Source organism: Carex rostrata, chromosome 5 (assembly GCF_964058835.1).
Source record: "Carex rostrata chromosome 5, lpCarRost1.2, whole genome shotgun sequence".
NCBI lineage: Eukaryota > Viridiplantae > Streptophyta > Magnoliopsida > Poales > Cyperaceae > Carex > Carex rostrata.
Window position 1 is genome coordinate 14,085,482 of NC_135922.1, and position 26,253 is coordinate 14,111,734.

At 34.8% G+C, this 26,253-nt stretch overlaps 4 protein-coding genes across 8 annotated transcripts; 3 read left to right on the forward strand and 1 right to left on the reverse strand.

The window, feature by feature from the left end:
• Positions 1-946: 946 nt before the first annotated feature.
• Positions 947-4,169, forward strand: LOC144554781 (uncharacterized). 3 transcript variants are annotated; one of them, XM_078303126.1, is made up of 6 exons: positions 947-1,542; positions 1,944-2,282; positions 2,503-2,648; positions 3,045-3,171; positions 3,254-3,339; positions 3,615-3,768. In XM_078303126.1, exons 1-6 carry the CDS (start codon positions 1,312-1,314, stop codon positions 3,625-3,627), a joined length of 942 nt encoding a protein of 313 aa, XP_078159252.1. In that variant the 5' UTR covers positions 947-1,311; the 3' UTR covers positions 3,628-3,768. The 3 variants fall into 3 exon arrangements, with proteins under 3 accessions (XP_078159252.1, XP_078159253.1, XP_078159251.1); XM_078303125.1 differs by lacking the exon at positions 3,254-3,339 and adding an exon at positions 3,944-4,169 and having other exon boundaries at positions 953-1,542; positions 3,045-3,180; positions 3,615-3,781; XM_078303127.1 differs by lacking the exons at positions 3,045-3,171; positions 3,254-3,339 and having other exon boundaries at positions 948-1,542.
• Positions 4,170-8,529: 4,360 nt separating this feature from the next.
• LOC144554185 (putative feruloyl esterase A) lies at positions 8,530-13,368 on the forward strand. Of its 2 annotated transcripts, none has more exons than XM_078302473.1 (11): positions 8,530-8,792; positions 9,129-9,215; positions 9,645-9,724; positions 10,158-10,223; positions 10,520-10,567; positions 10,659-10,726; positions 10,905-10,977; positions 11,273-11,434; positions 11,913-12,107; positions 12,376-12,464; positions 12,933-13,368. In XM_078302473.1, the coding sequence occupies exons 2-11, from the start codon at positions 9,134-9,136 to the stop codon at positions 13,165-13,167; spliced, it is 1,098 nt and encodes a 365-aa protein (XP_078158599.1). In that variant the 5' UTR covers positions 8,530-8,792; positions 9,129-9,133; the 3' UTR covers positions 13,168-13,368. The 2 variants fall into 2 exon arrangements, with proteins under 2 accessions (XP_078158599.1, XP_078158600.1); XM_078302474.1 differs by having other exon boundaries at positions 8,693-8,815.
• A 2,728-nt stretch (positions 13,369-16,096) lies between these two features.
• On the forward strand, positions 16,097-17,412 carry LOC144554480 (uncharacterized). Its single transcript, XM_078302796.1, has 2 exons — positions 16,097-16,172; positions 16,613-17,412. Exons 1-2 carry the CDS (start codon positions 16,113-16,115, stop codon positions 17,279-17,281), a joined length of 729 nt encoding a protein of 242 aa, XP_078158922.1. The 5' UTR covers positions 16,097-16,112; the 3' UTR covers positions 17,282-17,412.
• A 2,530-nt stretch (positions 17,413-19,942) lies between these two features.
• LOC144554188 (receptor-like cytoplasmic kinase 185) lies at positions 19,943-25,933 on the reverse strand. 2 transcript variants are annotated; one of them, XM_078302480.1, is made up of 5 exons: positions 25,398-25,933; positions 23,913-24,106; positions 23,225-23,414; positions 22,307-22,698; positions 19,943-20,831 (listed from the first exon to the last, which is right to left on the reverse strand). In XM_078302480.1, the coding sequence occupies exons 1-5, from the start codon at positions 25,498-25,500 to the stop codon at positions 20,256-20,258; spliced, it is 1,455 nt and encodes a 484-aa protein (XP_078158606.1). In that variant the 5' UTR covers positions 25,501-25,933; the 3' UTR covers positions 19,943-20,255. The 2 variants fall into 2 exon arrangements, with proteins under 2 accessions (XP_078158606.1, XP_078158607.1); XM_078302481.1 differs by lacking the exon at positions 25,398-25,933 and adding an exon at positions 24,473-24,559.
• Positions 25,934-26,253: the final 320 nt, after the last annotated feature.

The window sequence follows — 26,253 nt, forward strand, 5'->3', positions numbered from 1 at the left end:
CATTATCTAGTTATAAATTTTTACTGGATATTAACAAGTACCAAGTTATCGAGAAAACAGCTTACAAGTAACATGGGATTTGAATCATGTTCCTTTAAATTAAATAAATGTTGACTTTGACAAGATTGCTCCTAGGGAAAAAAAAAAAATAGATAAAGCAACTTACAAGATCAACTACCACAATATGATTTAAATAAGACATTGTTAGCCTTATATATTAGTTTATCAAATTTTATGAAATATGAAGATCATTTCATGTTTAATCGAAGATATTTAAATATCGACCAATGCAAAACATCACAGATATATTGCCACTTTCATGCGCCGCATCCAAAACATCAAAAGATATCTTGTCAGAGGACAAAAAAGAGCAGGGTTAAAGTCTTATTAGATTGACTTTTGAATAATCTATTTCATATCAAAATAAACTATTATTAGTCATTAAAGATTCATTTTATCAACATTTGTCTGTGACCAAACGATTCTTGAATTATATTAAATTTAATTCACTAATTATATAAGTAAAGAAAATGAGAAAATGTATCTATTTAATCCTATTTATTTTGATTACATTTTAATGAGTCGTTGCAATTGCTAAATAAATATGTTTCTCTCACTGCGTCACTTCTAAAACAGAACATCTAATGTTCTCTATCAAATTTCTCAGTCAGTCAATCAAGGTGATATATATATTAAGATTTATAATCTAAAGTTATTTTTTATATATATTTGCAGGACTTTTATGTTTTATTATCGATTAATCTTAATTAACCGAGTCTACTATACTACCAACTAAACAAAAAAATTAAACTAATTGAACGCATTTATTTAGAGTGCATTTGAACTGTCTACATTTATTTACACTAATTTAATTCTGAAATTAAAACTATGCCCTTTTTTTATTCTACTATTTCTTTTTTAATTACTTTCTTTTTCAGGGTGCTCTCGGTTAGTAATTATCTAAAAATATATGAGCTATTAACCGCTAGATCTTTTTTTAGAGTGCTTATGATGATTCTTCTATTAATATTGATTAAATTGGAATTAGCCAGGCTAAGCCTATAAGTTAAAAAAGGCAAGATTTCTAAAATGGTTCATAGAGCGGGGCTGAATTTTCTATTTTTAGAGGTTGAAAACTTGAAATAGACACTTTCCAATAATACATTTCTGTTGGATTTTAAATACACTCCTGCATGCTTCTTTCTCAACTACAAATCAATTCTCTAATAGATCATATTTTGCCATTCATTTTTGTAAACTGCAGAGAGGATCTTGATTTCACATCTGAGTTCTGTACAACAAATACAAACCATGTCACCACCACGCTTGGCCTCGTCGTCAGTTCGGAGGAATATTATTAGGATCAAAATTAAAAAGCCTGAAAAAAAGACAGAGTTGATAGAGGCTGGTGCTGTTCTAACAAGTACAAAGGAGGAGCTGCATCCCAATTCATCTCCTGACATGAAACTGCACCAAAGCACCTGCTGCTCTTCCCAGGTTGCCAGAGTGGCACCTGCAGAATCTCCTACTCAAAATCTGGAGGTAAGGCTATTAGAGTATTAGATGTAAATGTTTTTGTTTTGCTCTGTAATCGTTTCTTTGTTCTTTCTTTTCCAGTCGCGATGAAAATTGAAATAGCATAGCATGTTTCTATATATTATGGAAATTACAGAGTTAAAGCATGCATTTTTTTTTTACAAATATTATGAATTATATTATGAAAATTGAAATAGCATAGCCTGTATTGACCTCAACTAAAGGTAACAACAAATTGGTAATAAAAAGAATTGAGAAATCTCTATTGATTGAACCAGCGCAAGAATTCTCTGTTGTTCCATTCCTCATTCCTCATTTACATTGTTTCTTAAGCAACCACTGTTTACTTTCCCAAAAGACATGATAAGCAATGTAAGAGTTGCAATAACCCGTACATCCACTCTCAGTCTCAGGCAGGCAGCAGGCCAATGCATTACCCTCACAAAAGAAGAATTTCTGATTTGGCGTCAGATCAGTACCAGAAGAGAAGAAAACTCATAGATGATTCATTGAGGGAGAAAGGCACAGACTCCGATGGGAATAAAACCATTAAGGAGGAGACGAGGTCCAGCATGTCAGTGACCCACCAGATTCCGACGAGTACAGGTTCTTCCTGTGTTCTTGAGAGACAGGAGAAAGGGAAGATAGGTGACTCCACTGAGGTCCCCAAGGCGAATGAGTCTGAGGAATCTTTCTTACTCTTGAACGAGGCCCGCGATTTCAAGCACAGAGCTGATCGCCTCAAGGTTAATTTGAACTCTCTTATTGGGAGTTCCATATTAATTATTGTTGCATTTTATTTTCTGTGATACTCTTTTGCTGATTTGGCAAATTTATTTATATACCTATCAGTTAGTACTATCTTAACCCCTGCATTTATGTCCACTGCCTTGCCTTGTGTTATTTTGGTGATTCATAGCACACTTCTTGCACTGAAGTTAACCAGTTGGTTTTGCTTGATTGCAGAGGAAAGGTGAGAAGCCTCTAAGTACGCTACTATATTTGGAGGCAGTGCTCAAGTTCTTACAGGTTGCTTCTCTCTGGGAGAACGAGCAGGGTGAGAACAATAAGGCTGCTGTGCGGCTTTACTCGGATACCGCAATGCTCTGCAAGTAAGACCATTTTACCTTTTTGTAATAGGCTTAAATTGTTGTCACATATATGAGAGAATTTTGATCTTCTTTGTGTAGCCGTAAGTGCATTGTTTGAATTTGCAAAATCTCTAATATTGTGCTTTGGTGCTTCCTCCTGCGCATGCTTCATCAAAAATACCCCCTTCACATTTTTCCAGTGTATTCATTTATTAACAATACAAAGTTTCACCTATGAGTCTATGACTCTACAAAACAAGAAAAATGTCTTGTGAATCTGTACCTCCAGTTAGATTGGAAGAATATATAGATGGCTAGTTTTATTTTGGACATTTTTGAAAGGATTCTGTAGCATGCATGCACATAAAATCTTTTGTATGAAAACTAATATATTTCTATTTCTTTATAAATAAATAGGTATTGTGCTTCTCAGTGTGAACAAGAAAAGAATATGCCAGCTGCCGCTATAGCCTACAAGGCTTTGGAGTTGATTCATATGAGGCATGCATTTCTTATAAGCCCGGCATTAGCAACCAACGAAGCAGTTAGTCTAGTAAGTTTCTCAGCTCTTTTCCAAAACAGAACTTTTGTAACTAGAGGTTGGCTATATATGGTGAGTTGTGAAGGGAATTTTTTACTTTAAGCCTATATCTCTGTTTTCAAAGTCCAAACAGTCGAGCGGAACCCTTCAGCATGATCTCCTTAATAAAATGTGCTTGGTGACCATATTTTACATTTTTTAGAATTGTTTACTAATTTTTTAGATACATAGAAAAATCTATTGATCCAGAAGGCTTCTGGACCTTAAAAAATACTGTGATTTTAAAAGAAAATCATATAAAAAAAACAGGCCAAACAAACTACCAAGAGAGGATTTCACATGGGCTATGTGTAAGTCATCAGGCATTCTGAAAACAATCTTACTTAATTTAGATCAGTAGTTTATCTAATGGCTAACACTGGTTTATCTCAAATTGTATGTTACAGGGTGATGCTATGACAGCTGCATTTGAGGCCACCATGAGATATCAGATCCTAATGCAGGGCAAGGAGCTAGCCGTTCCAATTAGGGAATGCCTCAATTTTCATTTTCATAATGTAAATGTATTTATTGAGATGGCTCATCGGGCATTCGAGTCCATCTTTTGACGTGTGTGTTTTTGTACATAATTCGAAAGTAGTTTATAATTTGAGTACTCTTTTCCTTTTTTCTCTTACCTATATTGTATGATATATATCTATTGGGGCTATTTGTTTGGCAATATTCACAAATCCCATGATGTGAACTACAAAGTACAAAACACAATCAGGGTTAGTTATGATAAGTTTGCACTTTGCACTTTCCAGAAGCTTCTGTGCTGCCTTAATACAGTTGTTTTTACATTAGACCTTGATCAAGATGTTATAAGTGTAAACATTCGGTTCGACGCCATCTCTCTTCATGTCGCTATACAGTGGGCTTATCATGCTAAATCTGTTCTCTTTAAGCAATGGATCAGAAAGGTGATTATATACCCCAACGGTACGGTTACATCACACAACCTGCTTGAGAATATGCTTTTAATTATAAGTGTAATCATAATTTCTTCTCTACATGGTACCTTTTCTAGCCTCATTTTCCGTAACACTAACAGGTGCTGGTCCGTATCTAGTTCAAAAGATCGACATAATCTCTTGATCATGGCTTGGTAAGTGAGAGGGGTATGATTGAAAATTTTGGAGGAATTGAGAGAACTGAAGTTGGCGAGTACCAGAAGGTGTATGGTTCATGCTGAATCATGTTAATTACTTCTAAGTTCAGTATGAATTTGGGCGTGATGATTCAATGTTGTTAGTCATTTCTTGGAGGTTTATAAGAGGGTAAGTTTTGCGGTTTGCTGTCTTCAGAAAAGAAAAAGAAAAAGAAAAAAACCGGGGAATTTTGTCGAACACATGGTGTGCATTGAGGTTTGGGCTACAATTATCAGAAGGGCCTTCGTTTGATATTAACATGGGCTTTGGGCTACAATTAGAGACCATGGCCATTTATTCATCTTTGATATTTCTTGTATATAATCCTCAAAGTCCAATAGCAAGTTATCTAGTTGTAAACTTTTACTGGATTTTAACAAGTACCAAAATCTAGAGAAAACAACTTATAAGTAGCATGGGATTTGAATCATGTTCCTTTAAATTAAATAAATGTTAACTATGACAAAATTGCTCCTTGGGACAAAAAAAGTTGACAAAACAGCTTACAAGAGCAACTACCACAACATGATTTAACTAACACATTGTTAGCCTTATACAATTAGTTTATCAAAATTTATGAAATATGAAGATAATTTCATGTCCAATCGAAGATATTTAAATATGGATCATTGCAAATGACTTTTTAAGGAAATACATCACAGATTGCCACTTTCATGCGCTGCATCCAAAACATCACATATGCTCCCAGAAATGATAATATCAAAAGGGTAAAAGAAATCAGATCACCTATCTCCAGGTTGCAGAAAATTCGTGCTTCTAGAGTCACTGTCAGATGAGTCTGGAGTAAACCCGAGATCAAATATTTAAATATTAAAAGCCACTTCGGATCTATCCGGCAATGACTTTAGGGGGCAGGAATTTCCTGTCCCCAGAGATGCAGGAGATTTGGTCTCGGAAAAAAGTGGTGGTAAGGTCAGAACTCAGAAGCAGTGCTAAGCAAACTATGTTTTTCCAAAAAAAAAAAAAAAAAAAAAAAAAAAAATTGAAAGGATTTTCCTGTTCCGTAGACCTTGAGTCAATTCCATGATTTTTATCTTTAGACAACGTTCAAAAAGAAACCCTTCATAAAATTATTTTATTATTTTGAGAAATCCAACTAAGGCGTTGGCATGCAATAAGAAAATGCGCCTAAATAATTAAATATATAATAAAATAACTTCTTCATTTGTTGTTTAATTTTAAATTATTTTATGTGGCACTAGTCAATCCCAGAAGCTCTTTATTTATCCCTCTCCTGCCATGCCCTTTCGGTTGCGAAAGAGTCAGATATGCTTGAATATTGCTTACACCTTTCATCTGACTTGTGATTTGTGAACTCTACTAACAAAATTCAGTAATTGAGCCACGTAGAATCCGAGGGACACTTGTCACATAACTCAAAATTTTGTCAAAAATATAAATTTATTGATTTTTTTTTTCAAAAAAGTTACAAAAATATAAATTAGATACAAGAGGAGGATCCATTTACAATATTTGTAAGTTACAACATCTTATGATAATTTGGTTTTGTGATTTTAAAAGTCCAAATAGTTGATCCAAACCGTTCAGTAAGATATCTATATTATAATGTGCTTGGAGATAAAAAAATTTATATATATTTTTTGAATTTTTTAACTATTTATTGAGTATTTTACAAAACTGTTGTTTTTCAATCACTGAAAAACAACAATTTTGTAAAATACTCAATAAATAGTAAAAAATATGTAAAAAAAATGTAAAATTTTATTTCCAAGCATATTTTAATGTAGATATCATATTAAACTGTTTGAATCGACTATTTAAACTTTTAAAATCACAAAACTAAATTATTGTAAGATCTTGTAACTTACAAATATGTCATTCCCTCTTCTAAATACAAAACAACTATAAATTTATGTCTCGTTCTAAAAATGTTATTTTATGTTCCTATATTTTTCTAGAAAAATTATAAAAAATATTTAATATTTTGTTGAACATTTTTGCTTACTCTACCGACAAAACAAAATCATAATTGATGTGGAGTCCATGCTGTCCTTGCTTAGACCGATTCTCAGGTCATGTATTCGCTCGAAACAATCATTTATTAATTCTTTCCATTTCATATTTAATTAAATATGTCAAAATTACAAGTCTGAAATGCCGCAGTCGCAACAAGTCCATATCCTCCGAGATATATAACTAAAGATTTGAGTTCATCTAATGCAAGTGATAACATTATTGTTGCTTTAAGATTCGTGCATAGAAATTTGAACGGTCAAATTTTTTGACATATTTCAAGAGATGCGAATTCAGTCAAAGCTGTCAAGTTTCATCGATTAATGAGACGAGAGAGAGGGCTTCACTTCTTGTCAAAATGTTAACGCCTGACATTAAATTTAATTGAATTCGGTAATTAATTTAACAAATTGCTAACATTTCCTATGCTAGCAACCAATAACGAATTGCCGCGTTAATTTCACTATCCCTAAATCGCTTTTATTTTTTTAATTTTTTATGAGACGCGTCAGCTTATTTTTTTCGGATAAGGTCTTGGCCAACGCATCAAAAAATTGGTAACTCGAGCGATCTGGTCAACAGATTCTATCCTCTCGACTTTAATTAAAAACAAAAAACAAAAAAAACCGCTCATAATTGAATTCATATCACCCAAGTTAAACATAATATTACTGTTTAGATTTGGACCGTTTGATCAAAATCTATACATCAAAGAGATTTTGTACAGAATTTTTTTGTTAGATATGGATCCCTCGTAATTAGGAAAAGAAAGAAGGAAATCCAGTTACGCCATATTATTTATATGATGCGTATCTCTGAAAATGCAATCGAAATAAAATATATGAAAAGTCAAAAATTTTGGCTAGAAATAATTGTCTAGACTCGTTCATTTCTGTCGGCTGTATTTTTTTATTTGATTTTGCCATGTAACTGATATATATTAATTAAGTAAAAATTATAAATTGTTTAAATATTAATATTTAGTTTGTTAATTTCTCACTTTTGAGTTGCTAAGCATAGATTTATTACTATGTAAAGTGTCAATTATGCATAAATACTGTAAATTTTTAGCAATTGTAACGAAATTAATTATATATATACGAGTTAATTTGGGTGCCACAGGTATTTTAATAGAAATTGTCATAGAAGATCTCAAATGAACTTGTACTGTTGTACAAGTCAAAATCACTGATGATAATGAGAAAACTTCAATGTCAAAAATAAGATTCAATAATAGAACCATTAATTAAAAATACAATGAGAAAAGGCGTATTATTTTTAAATTTTTTTCTCTAAGTCGTTGATCCAAAACACATATGAATTACCTAACTAAGTTAGCAGCATGTAAGACAGTTTTAATAAATAAATTAAATACTTTCTAGGATGATCTTTTTCCTTATTAGGCTTTTGCTGGAGAACCAATATGGGGTAAAAGTTATAACAGAGCAGCTTTAGCTTCATGCAGCGTCAGGACTATAGAATCAGAACAGCGTTGCATATAGTTAGCGCGCTGCATGAAGCCAAAACAGCTCTGTTAAAATCTTTACCACAATTATGTGGTTTTTTAAGATGAAAGATTATCAATATGATCCTGATACTATTGTTTTCTATGAATATTTAATAATTTAGCCGACTACGCGCTCCAGAAAAATTAAAAAAAGTTAGTTGAATATTATTTGGACCTCTAAATGCGAATTAATGGAGACTAGTAAATAGACAAATTTCATGAATGCAGGTTCTATCAGAATCTTGTATGAGCTATTTTCTTAAAGGACCACTGAGACTTTATATATTTATATACTAGTCCAACATAATTAGCAACTGCACATAAATATTGGAACCCTCAAATTATTTAATTTATTCAATATACTTCTCTCAACTATACTTCTAGTATGGGTTCACAATTAGCCTTTTAGGTTATCATAATTCATTTTTCTTTCTATTTAATATTCTTGAGATGAACACAAAATATGAAAATTGGATATATAGATTAATAATAATATTCCTGCAATATAGTCCATAATAATAATAACTAATTAATTAATATTGATATCTAAAACACATCTATCAAATTAAATATATTGTTAATATATTTGATATGGTAAGGTGTTGCATTTTGAAAATTTGAAAGCCAACTTAAATTTCCGAAAAGGGCAATAAGGTGAAAGTACCAATCAAGTAAAAAACAAAATTATGAGGTTAAATGTGCAAAAGTCATTTTCATTTATCCAGTTGTGTTGATTCCTTTCTCCATTTCCTTTCCCTTTCTTCTCTCTCCATCCTCTTCAAAATCCGTATAAGATACGAAAAAAATTGAATTGGTCACAATATTTTACTTTTAAGTTTTAACAAGTCTTTCTTTCTTTCTATCTACCAATCTCCGTGCTACGCCCAAATTGTTCTAGCGCATTGCTTCACGAGAGAGAGTTCCTCGATTTGGTACTTTTTCGTTTGATTTTCAGGTTTTTTTCTACTTTTTGACACTATACTTACCCCCTTTTGAGCGCATTTAAAGCTTCAAAAGGTAGGATATTTCTTGATGTTTTTCCCCTAATTTCTAGGTCTTATACGTGTGATAGATAGTTCCGATCTTTAAACGGGAAACACATTGGATATTAAATATTTATTTTTTTAGACCTAATTACTTGATTTGGTTTCTCCTTACAATGTTCTCGCAATGCAAAACGAAATTTGTTCAATTGCAATTTCGCACATGTTTGAGTTGGAACTTAGTAATGGGTATTCATTTGGGGTTTTTTCCCCCTACAATTTCAGGTTTGATGGATCAAAGAAGATGGTTGAAGATAATAGCTCTGATTGTTTTATGTCTGTTGCCCCTTTCCCAAGGGAGAGGATTGGGAGGTATTTTTTCTCTCTTAATTATACCTAAAAGTAGTAAATAGATATTAAGAAGCTAAATTGCGATTTGATAGCTGAGCAATCTATAAAATTTAGAAACGTAAGTGAACTATTTCTGACAAGAAAATTATATGAAGCAGCTGGTTGTTTTAAGATGAGAGAATTCTTCAATCACAAAAGATAAAATTTTGAAGCAGCTGGTTGTTTTAACAACAACAACAACCACCAAGCCTTTAGTCCCAAACAAAGCTGGTTGTTTTAATATGTGAGAAAATGCAAATGCAGTGTAATTATCAATGACCTAAATGACTGGATAAAGTGAAAATTTGCCGTGTTCTAATGATAATTTGTGAAAATAGGCTTTGATGGATGTATATAAATAAGTTTTTGTTATTAGTTGAATAAGTTTATATTTTTTTTTTCTTGTAACAGATTTTCGGTTCAAGAAAGGAGACTCTGATCATATCTACAACAAAACTCTTGCTCGGATACTTGTAGAATATGCTTCTGCTGTATGTGCTTTCTTCTAAAATTGATATTTTTTTGTATAAACATTGTCTCGATTTGTCATACTACTCTGAAAATGACATGCCAAAAAAAAAAAACCTGGGTATAGCTATTTAAAATATTTAAAAAAAAAATGAATCACCTATACCATTTTCAATCATTGCCAACCCCTATCCACATTTCTTCTCAACTCTTTTTCATGAACAGAGAATTGTGACGAAACAAGGTTATTTTAAGGAAAAGAGATGTAAATGAAATATATAACATAAAAGGTTCTTTGTTTGTTCTTTTAGTACATAATGTATCCAATTTTGGGTTGTGTACAACATTAGTTGTTTGCTGGGGGCTTCTTGATAGCTTAAATTATTATGGTAGTGCATCTGAGTTTTTATGATATCAAGAACTGGCAACTGATTGTTGTGTTAATAAAAATTTCAGGTTTATACAATAGATTTGACAGAACTGTTTACATGGACCTGTTCACGGTGCTGTGACTTTACAGAGGTTTATACAACTTTTTTTTTTTTGGAATAAGAGCCCCATTTATCCCAACATCCATTTCTTTAGATGGCTCTGGTGGTTTGAATTTGTTTTCTTTCCATAGAGAGATGCCTCAATATCCATGATAGGCCTACTTAATTTTTTGTGTTGTTAATTAATTGGATTGAGGCATGGAAAAGCTGAATCATTGTTTATCAAATTTTGGCAGATAGTTTATGATTAATTTTACCATAGGATGATTTTTCTCCTCCAGTTCTAACTAAAATAGTAATACATTTTCATATATTTGATTGATGCAGGGATTTGAGGTGGTTGAAATAATTGTTGATGTACAAAATTGCTTACAGGTAAAAAAAAAAGAAAGTAAAGAAATACATAAAGAATAATATGGAATATGAATAAAATTTGTAATTGACTATAAAATATTACATCTTTCAGGCTTATGTCGGTGTTTCGCCTGATCCAAATGCTATAATAATAGTTTTCAGAGGAACCCAGGAAAATAGGTATTCTACAATTAGCCCCTGTTCACTAATTCTATTTCTTTTCTCTGCTCTTGGCAACTTGCACATCACTTTACTATGTCTATGGTATTTCTATGAACATATCACAGTGAAGTTTTATTCATAATATCGTATTTTGTGATAGTAATTTATTGACCCTCATTTTTTAAATATTTTACAGCATCCAAAATTGGATCGAGGATCTCTTTTGGAAACAACTCGACTTGAACTATCCAGGCATGCCAGATGCTATGGTAGATGCCTAATGACCTTTCTATTCCCTCAAATCCCCAACTTCTCTTGTAATACCATGTAAAACAAAATGACCCATAAATGTCAAAATATATGCTGCGCTGCTCCTATTCTTTAACAAAATATCCAAATTGCCCTTCTCTCTAATCAAAGACGGCTACTTCTACTCATTTTACAGTCTATTTGAGAATTTTAAAAGCTTTTTTCGTCTACATGTTCAAGTAATCAAGTAAATGAAATGCATGTACTGTTAATTAAAGTGTTAAACTCTTTCTCTGTTAATTTTCTCTTGTAAAGGTACACCATGGTTTTTACTCTGCTTACCACAATACCACTTTGAGACCAGCAGTGTTAAGAGCTGTAGAAAAGACAAGAAAATTGATAGGGGATGTTCCTATAATAGTTGTGGGCCACTCCATGGGTGCGGCCATGGCATCCTTCTGCGCACTTGACCTAGTTGTAAGTGCCTTTTATTTTTAATATCAGCAGTTTCTGGATTGCTCCAGTATGTAACAAACCCTTTCATATAATTTGGCAACAAATTTACCCCTTTATTGTTGGGGGAATTTGATGAATTTCATGCTTCATCGTGCCTCACATCCTTTAAAGGGGTAAATTTGTGAGTTTTTAGAATTTAGAAGAGTAAATATGATATTATAAATTTTAGAGGGGGGAAATATGTAGTTTCAAGGTTTTTGAGGGGTATACATGAAATTCCCACTTGTTCATTAGTTGCATAGTTGAGATGTCCCCTACCAGTGAAGATTAGGTTCTGGCCTAAAAGACACAAAAGACACCATACCCTTCAAATTTGGTGCCACTTGGTACCTTTGCCTAGTCAGATCATGTGAAGTACTGCAATGTGATTATTGTGATTGTTATCAGCACTCTTTTCACTTCTTGTTATTTATATATGTATCTATTTCACCTATTGAAGGTGAACGAAGGACTGAAAAAGGTGAAGCTAATGACATTTGGGCAGCCACGAATTGGCAATGCGGCCTTTGCATCATACTTCATAGAACAGGTTCCGGATACAATTCGAGTCACCCATGCACATGATATTGTACCGCATCTGCCCCCTTACTACCAATACTTCCCACAAAAGACGTACCACCATTTTCCTCGTGAGGTACATGCTCTTCATAGAATAGTCATATCAGAATAGTCAATGTAACAAAATTGCATGAATATTTTGATTGAGTCTCAACAAAACAACATCAATAGAAATTATCAGGAAAAAGGGAAATGAAGAAAATGAAACTTTGAAATGAAAGGAAAGGGAAATAGAAATTATCATAATAGTCAATTCTTTCGGGCATAGTTTTAAATCTGCTAACATGTCAATAGTACCTAGATATTTTCAATTTAATATGAAGACCTTAATTTGTATTTGTCAGGTATGGCACCACGACATAGGTTTGGGAAGCCTCGTTTACCCGGTCGAGCAGGTCTGTGACGAATCCGGTGAAGACCCCACTTGTAGCAGGTCCCTCTTTCTCTCAAACACACACACACACACTTAGGGGTGTTCAAACGGTCGGTTCGGTTGAAACCAAAGTAAAATAGCCATCAAACTTTTTTTCAGTTTTAAAAATCCAACCGAATATCAACTGAACCATTTAAACCGAATTAAATTTCTGTTTGTCCGGTTGAACTGAATAAGAGATTAAATTTCAAAAAGTCAAAACTCAATACATTAGTAATTTCATAGAAATAAATATCAAGATAACATTACACACATTGTTCAATTCCATACAAAATATATAGATGTTCTAAAATATCCAAATCAAATAAAAGGAAGCAGTGATAGAACCGAACAAAATATAAACCATACTTGAACCATTATAATTCGGTTTCCGGTTCGGTTGAAAACCAAATAAAATGAACCATTTGAACACCCTTATTTGCATGCACTCCAAACAGAAAAGTGTATTAATATTATATTTTTTTTCAGGTCGGTAACTGGAAACAGTGTGAAAGATCACTTAGTGTACCTGGGAGTGAACTTGAAAGCAGAGACATGGGGCACATGTAGAATTGTAATGGACTATAGTGTACTCCCTTACCAGATGGACTTAGCCGGTAATGTGGTCTTGTCAAAGTATGCAATTCCCAAGGAATCAGAATCCAAATACATTGTTCAACCGAGCAAACAAGGAAAAGGTGTATCAAGTACCAGTGTTATTTAGGTTGTAATGTGGGAATATACGGGTGGGGTCCATTTAATAGCTATGGATTCCCAGAAGGTGGGATTAATTTTAAGCAAAAATGAAAATGTTGTATATACCTCATCTTTTTTTTTTCTTTTCTAAATCTGTAGTTCCTATGTGTAAAGAAACTTTATGATGGTATTATGCAAGAAATATTAGTAAGCAATGTGATTCCATTTCTCCCAAGTAGATTTAGAATATTGGTTACTAAATCTATGTGGCATGTGTTGTTTAAAAGGATTGCCATTATAATGAAATAAGATAACAGAATGAGATGCCAAATATAGCATCCTGCTTCAACCAAAGTAGATATTGACAATGAAGGTAAACAAAAAATGCATACACGATCGTCTGTGTCAATCTGTTTTAGGAAAAAAATTAAATAAAGGCTGAAATGGAAGTGTGATTCTGGGTGTATCACGCAGAAATTAAAGATTTCTTGGTTCTGTTTGCACTTTGTAGCAACAGCTCTGAAATCCCATATCGACCGCCACAAAAACACATTGTAGAATAGACTCTGTTCTATATGCTGGGAATATTAACCTGTCTAAGATGTTGAATATATTTTTTTTTAATTATAGACATATTTTGTATCATTCTGCAGTATTTGCACCTGAATAATGTGTTATTTTTCATTATGCATAATTTTAGCATATAATTTTTCCCTTTTTATTTTAAATTGCTGCATTTTTTTATGGAAATTGCTTCTCTTTTAAAAATTCAATTTTTGATAGTAAATAACATAATTGGATGAAGATTGAAAATAGGTCTAATACATTTTAGAAGATTGATTAAAAATATGGTAATGTTGGTGATTAATTTTGGTTCATGAGATATATATTTTGTACATAATAAGTTTAATATAAGAAAAAAATATATTGTTCACCATAATGATTGAATATCCGATTTTTTTTTTTTCTAATGAGAAAAATATTTTATTGAATAATATGTTAGTTTTGTTATAATATTCAAATTATGGATCTGAATAATTTGTATATGTCTTTGTTTAGTATCTGATACATATGTCTTTGTTTAGTATCTGATACATATGTCTTTATTTGTATCCGTATCCGATGTCTAAAAGTGGATATTGATATGATTTTCAATTTGTATTTGATCTGTTTGCACCTCCGAAGTACCGACAAACTTAGGAAGTTGCCTTGAGGGCTCAAGGCGAAAAATTTAGAACTTCACGCTACGCTCACTTCCCTAAATAACCTTCCTTCGCTCCCTTCGCTAAAAATTGGTTTCTAATTGTCAATCCCCTGTTAGAACTTTCTAACGGATGCCAATCTCTACAATGCATCACTCACAACACTTTTTGACCTCGCTCAAATACCATTCTTTTTGGTTTCTTGTACACCCTTCCATTTTCTCTCTTCTTTCCGAAACTCAATTCGCGATAGCTCATACTAGTAACGGAAAGAGAAGAAAGCTAGACGAAGAGAAGCAACAGCAACCTATAAGGATTGTCAATTCATATTTCGTAATTTAGATTAGGGTTAGGGTTTAAGAAAAATATATATAAAAAATGGTTTGTATTTCTCTGTTTTTCATAATTCACGTATTAGGTGTTAGGCCTGTTCTAGAATTAATTAGAATTTGATATCTATAGTTAATTAATTAGTTTCAAATATTTCAGAAAGCAATGAAGCTATTCACTGAAAAGGTTTTTATAATCGTTATAGTTATGAAAATAATTCTTAATTTTTTATTTCAGTTTTTGATTTTCTCTAATCTCTTAAAAATAAAAATAAAAATTATATTAATAAATAATATTTTATGTATAAAGAGATTTTTAATTGTTTTTTAGTTTCTTTTTTTTTATGTTTGAAAAGATGAGTCCAAGTCTCCAAAATTGTTATTATATAGTTATACTTTCAAGGTAGATCATATTTTATACTTATGGTTTTCATTTTTACTCACACTTTTTGTATCTAGAAAATAGTAAAAACATGATAAAAAGCATGTATCCCACATGAACAATGATAATGAAATTATTAAACACTTTTTCTATGTATGATATGATAAAAAAAATAATAAAAACATGTATCTGATTAATGGTGATAAAATTACTTGAGAATGTGTTGTTGGATCATTTGTGAATCTAACCAACTAAATTAAGTATTTGTTTAATCAGAAATAAAAAAAACATTTTGATTAAATTTGTGGAAATATATAAAACTATCTAGAGGCTAAACAATCAGAGTAATTATCATAATTCAATTTAAAAAATTTTGGTGCAATCTTTTGACGCATAAATTGTAGTTTTGAAATCCAAAATCAACAAAATTTTCAATAGTTGCAAACAAATTAGCAAATTCAATACTACCTTACGTGGGCCGTAAAGGGCAAAGTCCGTTTCCTGACATAAAACAAAGAGTAATGAAAATGTGTCCGACAGGTGAGACCCACCTGTCAGCAATACTGCAATACTGTTTCCTGACATAGATTCGTCGAGTCACTGGAGGATCTAGTGACCCCTTCGGCCCTGAATGCGTATCCTCGACGTTTACTCAAAAGGGAATCTCAACCGTTTGATTTTAAACGGAGCCAATCCGGATCCTGCCTATAATATAAAGGCCCTTTAATGTTAGTGCGATCCAATTCGCACGATTATTAAAGCAAATTTGACGGCTGAGATTCATTAACTGAAAAGATTCCCTTTTGAGTTGATGCAGAGGATACGAATTCTTCGGGCCTTACTCGACTCAAATTGCCTCCGCCGCTCCTGCTCCAACACTAAAAAGAGCTCTCTGATTGCCGACCTTCTAACGGATTCTTTTGTTCTACTTTAAACCCAGTCTATAAAATGCATGTCTCAGACCCTTTTTTTCCTCTCGCGCAAATTCCTCTCTCTTTCGTTCCCTCTACATTAAACCCTTCCATCTTTCTCTTTCTTCCCGAGAACCTTGTATTAGCAGATGGCTTCGACCGGTGACAGAAAGAGGAGGAAACTGGACGAAGACAAGCAACAACAGCGCGTAAGGATTTTCAATTACAATTTCATAATTTTGATTAGGGTTTTGTATTTCTCTGTTTTTTTTTTTTTTTTTAAATAAGGCGTATTAGATATTATGCCCGTTCCATTACCATGAAACTTAAATTATAGGTTTTTATCTCTCTTTTTTCCTGATTTCTGATTTATGAAGCTGTTCGATGAAAACAAACCAATCGACCTAAACCATGATTTGAGAATTTGATATGTATAGTTAATTGGTTTTAAATGCTATGGCAATGGAAACTATTCAATGAAAAAGTTGGGGGTTTAAGAAAAGGTTTAAAAAATGGTTTTAATTTTCTTCTTTCTTGATTGATTTCTGAAGCTGTTCAATGTAATAAAACCTGTACTTTACTAAACTTGCATTAGCAATTAAGAGTTTGATTATTTTAAATAATTAATTAATTGGTGTAAATTCTCCAGATTGCAATCGATCTAAACCTCCCGGGCTTTGCTGACAATGGCATGACCCCTGTCCGGTCCCCCATAACTGGCACGCTATACCACATTGGTGGCACTGGGTACAGTCCCACATACAGCCCTAGGTCGCCTGCCTATTCACCGACTAGTCCCACATACAGCCCTAGCTCACCTGGCTATTCACCGACTAGTCCCACATACAGTCATGCGAGCCCTGGCTACAGCCCCGCGAGCCCCGGCTACAGCCCTGCAAGCTCCGGCTACAGCCCTGCAAGCTCCGGCTACAGCCCCGCAAGCCCAAGTTACAGCCCCACGAGCCCAGGTTACAGCCCGAACAGTCCCAGTTATAGCCCTGCGAGCCCTGACTACAGCCCCGCGAGCCCCAGCTACAGCCCGAACAGTCCCAGTTACAGCCCTGCGAGCCCTGACTACAGCCCCGCGAGCCCTGACTACAGCCCCACGAGCCCTGTCTACAGCCCCACGAGCCCCGGCTACAGCCCCACGAGCCCCGTAAGCTCCGGCTACAGCCCCGTGAGCCCAAGTTACAGCCCCATGAGCCCAGGTTACAGCCCGAACAGTCCCAGTTACAGCTCTGCGAACCCTGACTACAGCCCCACGAGCCCCAGCTACAGCCCGAACAGTCCCAGTTACAGGCCTGCGAGCCCCGACTAAGCCCCGCGAGCCCTGTCTACAGCCCCGCGAGCCCCAGCTACAGCCCCGCAAGTCCAGGTTACAGCCCGAACAGTCCCGGCTACAGCCCTGCTAGCCCCGGCTGCAGCCCTGCTAGCCCCGGCTACAGCCCTACGAGCCCAACGTGCTTAAGTTGCAGTCCAACGTTTCTATGCCCACAAGTTTCCACCAATTACTGGTGCATACAGCTAAACTTTAATTTTACTTTTCACATTATCACAGGTGCATACAACCCAACCAGGTCAGAGACCCTAATTAATATTTCCTTTCCCTGATCTGTTCAATGTTTCCGTTAGTATTTTTTTTTTTTTTTTTTTGAGGGGTCGAAGGAAAGTTTCAACAATTATATTAAAATAAGAAAAGTATTTACAGAATTCATACAAAAGCATGCACCTTACCTCTGAACCATGGTACCAGTAATCTATATTTACAAAGCTAAAATACTTGTATCCATGTTCTTCTTTCGTCCTAATCTACCCAAATAATGTTAGTCTGTTTATTTTTTCAATTTAGACCAAACAATGCTGGGTGCTTGAAACAGGACTACAGTCTCACCTCTCCACAGTACAGGTAAAGTATCTGGCAAAGTCTCTTATGTACATCCGTTAGCTGAGATCTTCAGTATGAATACACTACCACGTACCAGTAATAAGCTTGTTAATTATTGATGTTTCATTATGCTTCTTCGTGCTAACTTGTTGACCTTTTGTCTCTTATTTTTTTTTGGTTCATCAGGAGTATATTATGGTGGCTTTATATATTTATGTTTTTGACCTGTACCAGCCTCCGGTAAAAAATGGCTAGGGTTTCTGTTCTGGCTCTGATACCAAAAAGACTAATATAAAAGTGAATTGTATTGATTTCTTGGCTCTTTTGGGTCTCTATAGGCATCACGAATTACATCCGTAACCCTATTCTATGTTATAACTTCTTTCTTATCAGAAGGACCCTATAACTTCTATTAATGCAATAAACATACATTAAATCTCAATAGGTACCAACCATTCATATATATATATATTCTTGTTTTACATTTGGGTGCTTATGGAGCTTTTTTTTAATCTATTTGAGGAAATTGTACCTGTTTCTGTTATTATATAACCATCTGATTGTTTTCTTTTAAAAAAAAATTAAATAGAAACCAGCTTAAGCGCAAGTTATCTGCCAACTGAATGGGGAAACTCACTGCAATCTACCTCGTCATGCTATTCTCTGTCGCTAGACTGATGGGGCATGTATCTTGGGAGTAAAAAAAACAAAACTTCTTCATTATGTTGTTTTGTGTTTTGAGCTTTTCTGTTGCTCCTACTGTTGTTGGTATTTTTATTATTAAAAATCTAGTGCCATTCATGTGTATCTAATTGGATGCTTGCTTGAATTTACTCAGAAATTAATACAAAACTTGTCAACACACAATGATTGCATGGGCGAATGTAGTACGTAAGGGGGTACCCCATGATTTTTGAAAGCTGGATCACATATATTAGAGTTTAATTGGTATTTCATGTGTTAAACAGTGATAATAGGTTGCCAGAAACCGCTGTTGCCAAGGTGCAAAATTGCTTCTCAGTTATCAGCAATTCACATAATTTTAATCTTTCCATAACATCTTAACATTTGCTGAAATTAAAATTCTAATCGGACCAATAATTTAATCAGGCCACATGTGTTATTTACAAATTGACCAACATTAATGTGTACGCAAAGAGACAATTGACAACTGATGTCAAGAAAGCCTGTGGATAGGTAGACCGACTAATTTAAATATATATATGCAAGTTGTTCCTGAATTCAAGTTACTGTTTCTATCAAGTCTGCCAAAACATTTTACTGATATGCACCAACACAAATCCTAATAAACTTGAGAAGATAATGTATATATTAAATTGCCTCTAGGAGCAAATTAGCTAGCACATAGTTTAAGAACAGAGGTTTATGTTATTTGCCTCTAGGAGCAATTGGCTAGCGCATAGTTCATCATATTTAATTGGTAAGGAATATAATTTTTTTTTCCAGAAATAAATATTTCACTAGCAAAAATGTATACTAAATAGGTGAAGCCACTGCAGGAAAAGTCGTCTGATATATATATATATATATATATATATATATATATATATATATATATATATATATATATATATATATATATATATATAGACTAATGTGCTTCCATAAGCACTTGGCCCGAAGTGCTGCCACCCCATTTTCGATTTTTCAAAATCCAAACAGTCGATCCGAACCGTTCATCTTGTTCTCCATATTAATATCTGCTTGGAGACCAAATTTTACATTTTTTGGAATTTTTTTGCTATTTATTAAGCCACTTTGAAAATCACTGATCCAACGGTGGCTTGCCAAACAGTAAAATCAGGGGTTCACCGTTGAATCAGCGATTTTCAAAGTGGCTTAATGAATAGCAAAAAAATTTCAAAAAATGTAAAATTTGGTCTCCAAGCAGATATTAATATGGAGAACAAGATGAACGGTTCGGATCGACTGTTTGGATTTTGAAAAATCGAAAATGGGATGGCAGCACTTCGGGCCAAGTGCTTATGGAAGCACATTAGCCTATCTCTCTCTCTCTATATATATATATATATTTTTTCTAGGAAATGATATTACTTAATTTCATAGCTGCACCTGCATAGAGAGCTGTTAATTTACTATATAAAGAAAAAACTCTAAAATGACAAAAATTTAACATGTCCTTTGTACCAAAGGCATCGACCATACAAAACTCTACATGCATGGTGCAACACACCTAGTTGCACATCCCTTCCCTCACATATGTTTCATAGATAAACTCTATTAATACAATTGCTTTGACCCCCCACCCCCCCAATCTCTCCTCACAACCCAACGAGCAACCATCGAACCTCATTCAAGAATTCTCGAACAAACAACCTCAACATAGCTCATCAAACCAAACCAGCGCCATTGATATTCACTTTTGCTACTCATTTGTGCTATCAAAGCTAGTGCCCCTGGCACCATTGTGCCTCCTCTCCCTCCAATTCTCACCCCAAACCCGTGCCTCAGCAACCGCACGCTGCCTGTCAGCATTGCGGGACCCGCCTCTTGCTAACATATTATGTGCAGGGCTTCCCCACTGCGAATCCTGTGATTCCACATCATCAAATCCCCATTTCCTGCCGGACCCACATCCTGACGCTGTATCTGCCTCTGACTCCCTCCTAACCCTAGAATCCCTCCTCCGCAAATCAGGGGAATTGGGGTTGGGGGACTGCACGCGGACCCCAGGAGTCAGGCCGGTGTGGCTTGAACGGGGAGTGTTAGGGATGCTTCGGCTACTGTGTGAAGGAGGTGCATTGGGGTCATAGGTCTGGGATGCAAGGTACGATAATGCCGTGACCACATCTCCTATAAGAGGTCGTGTGGCAGCTTGCTCCTGAAGACACATGGCAGCAACAGCTAATGCTTGGTATAGGCCCCGCATGGGAAATCGGTTTTGGAGCATAGGGTCCGCCATTTTCGGAAACTTTCGACGATCTTTGAATAATGGGCGTGCCTGTAAATCAATCAAGAGAAGTTAATTCCAAAGAGGGAAAGTTTAACCAAGGTTCAAAGTTTCTTCTAAAAATAAATGTGTCGGGTCTACTTGACCAATACCTTAGGGAAACTTTATTCTTACCAAACAAGGCTGTTAAACCTGGTAATAGACATGCATGAAACGTTTCTAAGATTGTGCCTAGATCGCTCCAATTCGAACTTATGACAGTATGAACGAGTTCAGAAGTGCCCCTTATAGATCCAATTCATAACTGTACCTTTACCATAACATATCATTTATTAAGGATCATCTAGCATTACAAGAGGTCATGTAATATAAATTGCACGGTTGAGTCTAAATCCAAGATGGTTTAGTAGAGGTTTAGTCAAGTCAGTTAATTAATAGGGTAAAATTGTGTCTGAACTTGCCTAAAGTCAGTCAGACCTATTATTAGTAGGAATAATAATAATTTGAGCAGGATTTTAGGACTATTTGTTACCAAATAAGCACGATCACTTAGGTACTTGATCAAGGGTGAAGTTAGTGGAAGTTTCTTACAAACAGTTATCTTTCTCATTTCGATCTTATTTAATTTTGTTTACTTCAAAACTTTATTTTAGGTAGCTTCTTGGTTACCACTTTTGTCAAGTCTATTTAAGGCTGTAATATTATTTCTAACTAATAATTATGAATAAAATGATTTGAGTGTTTCACTTTGGGGAAATCACTATGCCAAAGTTTTCTTCAAGTACTATACACGTTTGGGGTTTAATATACGTCTCTTTCCTATTACCCTCTATAAAACCCTGACCTAACTGCCCTCTAAAACATTACAGAACAAGGAAGAACTTTTTGCATGCGTTATGGCCTATTATAACCCAGTAATATCACACTATATATAGCTTGTATCAGGATTGGTACACCAATTGGAATGTGCCAACATTCTTTCATTTATGCAGTATTTTTTTCATCTTAAGCTAATTTCATTGACAAGATAGTGCACGGTACTAATTTAAGGACCTGAATGTTTTCAAGCATCTGGGTCAAAAGTAAAAATTGTGTAACTAGAGGGACATCAAAAAATATAGTCTACGTGACCATACAATTACACACCATATCACCATGAAATTTTATTTAAATCTTATTTCAGAAATTCAATGTGTGAGATATACTTTCAGAGGAAGCAACAGTAGAAAAAGTATAATCAACAGCAGAGAGGTATAACTCAGGCAAAAGTAAAACTCCTAATGGTTCAAAACTTCTCATGCACTTGCTTATTCTTTTATTTACGTTCACAATCCTTTTAATATTTAACATTTAAAGTTCATAAAAATAAAATCCGTAGAATGATATTACTTGTACAGTTTACTTTTCAATTTCCCTTTGCTCTTTAGTTCACATCCTATGGCCATATGCCTAACTGGTAGGTCCCCTATGTCCCAAGCAAAGGAAGAAGAAAAGGAAAAAAGAAGAAAGAAAAAGAAGCGACTTACCCAAGCAACAAGATTCTGCTCTCCAGCGGGTCGGGTATTATCAATAGCCTTGCGACCCGTAATTAACTCAAGAAAAACCACGCCAAAACTGTACACATCTGACTTGACCGTGAGTTGTCCAGTCATGGCATACTCAGGTGCACAGTACCCATAAGTTCCCATGACACGAGTTGACACATGTGTTTTATCCCCAACAGGTCCCAATTTTGCGAGTCCGAAATCCGATAATTTCGGGTGGAAACCCTCACCCAATAGGATGTTAGAGGATTTAAAATCGCGATAAATGACCGGCGGATTGGCCTTGTCATGAAGGTATTCAAGACCCTTCGCTGCACCAGCAGCAATTTTCATGCGAGTATTCCAGTCGAGAGGTTCCTTATCAGGAGGAATATCTGTAAAAGAAATATATGAAAAAAGAAGGATGAATAATGAATTTGGTGGTAAGGGTTGCTCAACTGAAGCGATGCCACTGTGACGTACAGGCAGCATCCATGGCATGTATAGACTGCCACCTATAATGCAGTAACTGTTACATCCTGGTTGGGGGTCATTTTTAATAACATTTATCGTTTTTTTTCTTCTAAACTGTGTGGAAATGGTTATGTGAGCTCTAGCCATTAATTTCTAGAAAAGAAAACAGAGATCCTATGCTTTACTGTAAAACATCTGTCAGTGGGGCCAGAAGCAATGGTCAAAAGTACCCACAAGAATTAACGTCCCGGCCCCTCATTTAAGAAAAAAAAATCCATCTCTACATGTGAAAAAAGAGAAAAAAATAAATTATATAAATACTACTATGCAGTAAATAATCAGATTCCAACAAACCATGCAAATGATCCATTTCTACATGAGCCTGGTATTTGATCCAAAACCTAAGATGATATTATAAGATGAGAAAAGAATAAGAGAATAACAAACCATGCAAATGATCTTCAAGCGAACCCAAAGGCATGAACTCGTAGACAAGGAGGCGCTGGTCACCATCGGCACAGTAACCGATCAGATTTACCAGATTCGGGTGGTGTAGGAGGCTGAGCATCAGCACCTCGACCAGAAACTCTCTGTTCCCTTGGAGACCATTCCTATCCAGTTGTTTCACCGCTACTACCTGGAATTATAGCACACAAACATATTTTTCTTGTTAGTTGTATCTGTTTGTATGTTGGGTCTTTACTGTTTTATTTTAATTTACTTTTATGGTGACCATATAAATCCAACATGGACATGCCAACATTACAGTGACATATACTGAATCCTAGGTAACAAACCTCGAAATACCAACAACACTAAGTAACAATTTAATTTATTTCATGTCCGCGCCAACATATTAAATATCACATTAAAATACAGTGAGAATTATATCTCCTACGTATATAGCACATATTAAATATCACATGCACATCCGTTATCAAAGTTCTTAAAAGAACGCCCCCAAGACCCAACAAAGAATACAGTTGTGGAAGATTTTATGCTAATATTTTGAAGTATTGCGAAGCAAGGTGGATGGTATGATTTGTAACAGCTTTTTGTTGGTATAGGAATCATTTCTTTTGTAAAATATTTTAACCAATCAGACAAAATTTATTACAAGAGGAATGAACTGGACCTGTCCATTCTCAAGACGGCCTCGGTATACACGCCCAAAACCACCCTCACCAAGAAGACAGTCTTGTCTGAAGTTCTTTGTGGCAGCAGCAAGCTCCCGAAATGTAAATGTCTGTGCGGCTATATGTGTGCTGCCATCTTTTTGTACCTGCAGATCCTTTCTCGAGTCTGTACCAGTCTGTTGCTTCAATTTTTCTGTACAAATGAAACTTTCATAATTAAACAACAATAACTCCAAAATTGACCACAATATAACCCACAAAAGCATCAGTTAAGCACTCAAACTAACACGTTACCAAAAATAAGAGATGGAATCTTCACATCAGGCAAATTCTTTGAAGTGCCCAATTCAATTTCCAGGATTTGGAGGACAAAAAGAGATCATCCAAATTTACACGTGTTCAGGTCGGATTTGAGGACAAACAATTTTCCATGTATGAAATACAATTTATTCTCTCCTTTCTCTCTAAAATTTCTAGAGAGAAATGAAGAGCAATGAGAAAGGTCCATGGTTAGAGATATGGTTTGAAATAAAGAGAGTGGCAAAGTTTGTAAAATAACTGTATAATAGAGTAGGAATTTCTATTTGAAATCTTCAATTTCTTCTTTTCAACACTTCGACTTGCTTTTCCAGTTAGAACTTCCAATCTGCAATTTATTATCCTCAAACAAAATTAACTGAACTTACCAAAGAAATGGCTCCGATCACAAATTCTAATAACTAATACGCCATCGTTATATATCTGCGATAAACAAGCCTGTTTTATTACATGAGTCTCTTATGACAGGATCAAAGTAGGCAACTACAAGTTTAGTAAAAAGGAGGGACACACGCACCCACATATAGGGAGAGAGGTACAGGGAGAGAGAGAGATGATTAAAAGATTTTGCATTATTATTACCAATTTGCTGTAGTTAGTACCAATGGGTGTAGAAACCAATATTTTAACAAACCCTAACAACAATATTCTCTAAAAACCACATTAAACATCCTCCTCACACACTTTTTGGGTAACAACAATGTATCCATAATTTTTTAAAAAAATCCATATTTTTATTCTTTGGCCAAAATACACACCACAATGGACAAACAGCTAGTCTTTTCGATTACAAAATATGCATAGAAACATAACTGAACAGTCTCATTTTGCATGCCAAAGGAACTAAAAAGATCCAGTTCCCCCCTACATTTTTGTAACTATTTTTTTTTTTGCATGTTTTGCAAACCCTTGACGCAATTAGTAAGATATTACCAAAATAACCATAACTAAACTGGCTTTCAAGCTAAACAAAACCCCTAAAAATAGATAACAAACTACTAACATAGCAAACAGCTGCAGTAAAATTCAAATGCTGAAGATTCTAGTAAGTGGGTCACTAACTGTGACACAAAATGTGATACATACACGCTCAAATATAAATAACAAAAAAAAATATTACGATAAATTAGAACAAAGGAAGAACAGTAGCCAACATTTGATCTAACCTGATCCGCTTTTGAAATCTACACCTCCTTTAGCTCCCTTTCTACTCTCCTTTTCGTCTTCTTCCTCTTTTGCTGCTGATCCAAAGCACATGAAGCAACCCATCTGGTAACCTCGGCGCAGCCCCAAATGGATCTATCCGATCGAAGAAGATCGAGTAAAATACACGAATTCTACCGGTTTTTTCCTTCAATGGAAAAATCAGACACCACAATCGATCGAATTCAAAAACAAACCGGACCCGCGCCAGATCTGACTAACCGATCGGAGAATTTGAAAGCGAAGCAAACACGAGCTGAAGTTCCAATGGGGAGGGGGGAGGGGCGAGGAGAAACAAAGAATATAAAAAAAAAGGCCAAAATAGAAAGAAAATAGCTCAAATGGAGAAAGAAATTGGGGGCAATTTGGGTAGGAGCGCCGAGCGTAGAGTTGAGAGGTGCAAAAAAGCAAAGAGTAGAAAAAAAATAAAATAAAAAATCAATGGAAAGAGAAACAACTAACAACTAACAAATAAGGCAAAAGTCAGCTCTGTGTAGAGAGAGAGAGAGAGAACACTTTTATTTTTGCACAGTAAATATTGAGTGCGTAATCTCTGAGATATCTCATGTTTTGCGTGACCGACGTGTCCGATACCTATTCGGGGATAGCGCTGGGGGCCAGTATTTTTAGTACTTTGAGATGGGTGTAAAACATATTTGAACGGTTATGATTTTCCAAAATACACGCAAAATATGAGATATCTCAGAGGATGTGAATTCGTAAATATGAGTTGGGTAATGAATTTAACAGAGCAAATTTAGCTTATGACAGCGCACAGACTAGAGAATCAAAACAGCACCGGGATGGTTAGTGCGCTGC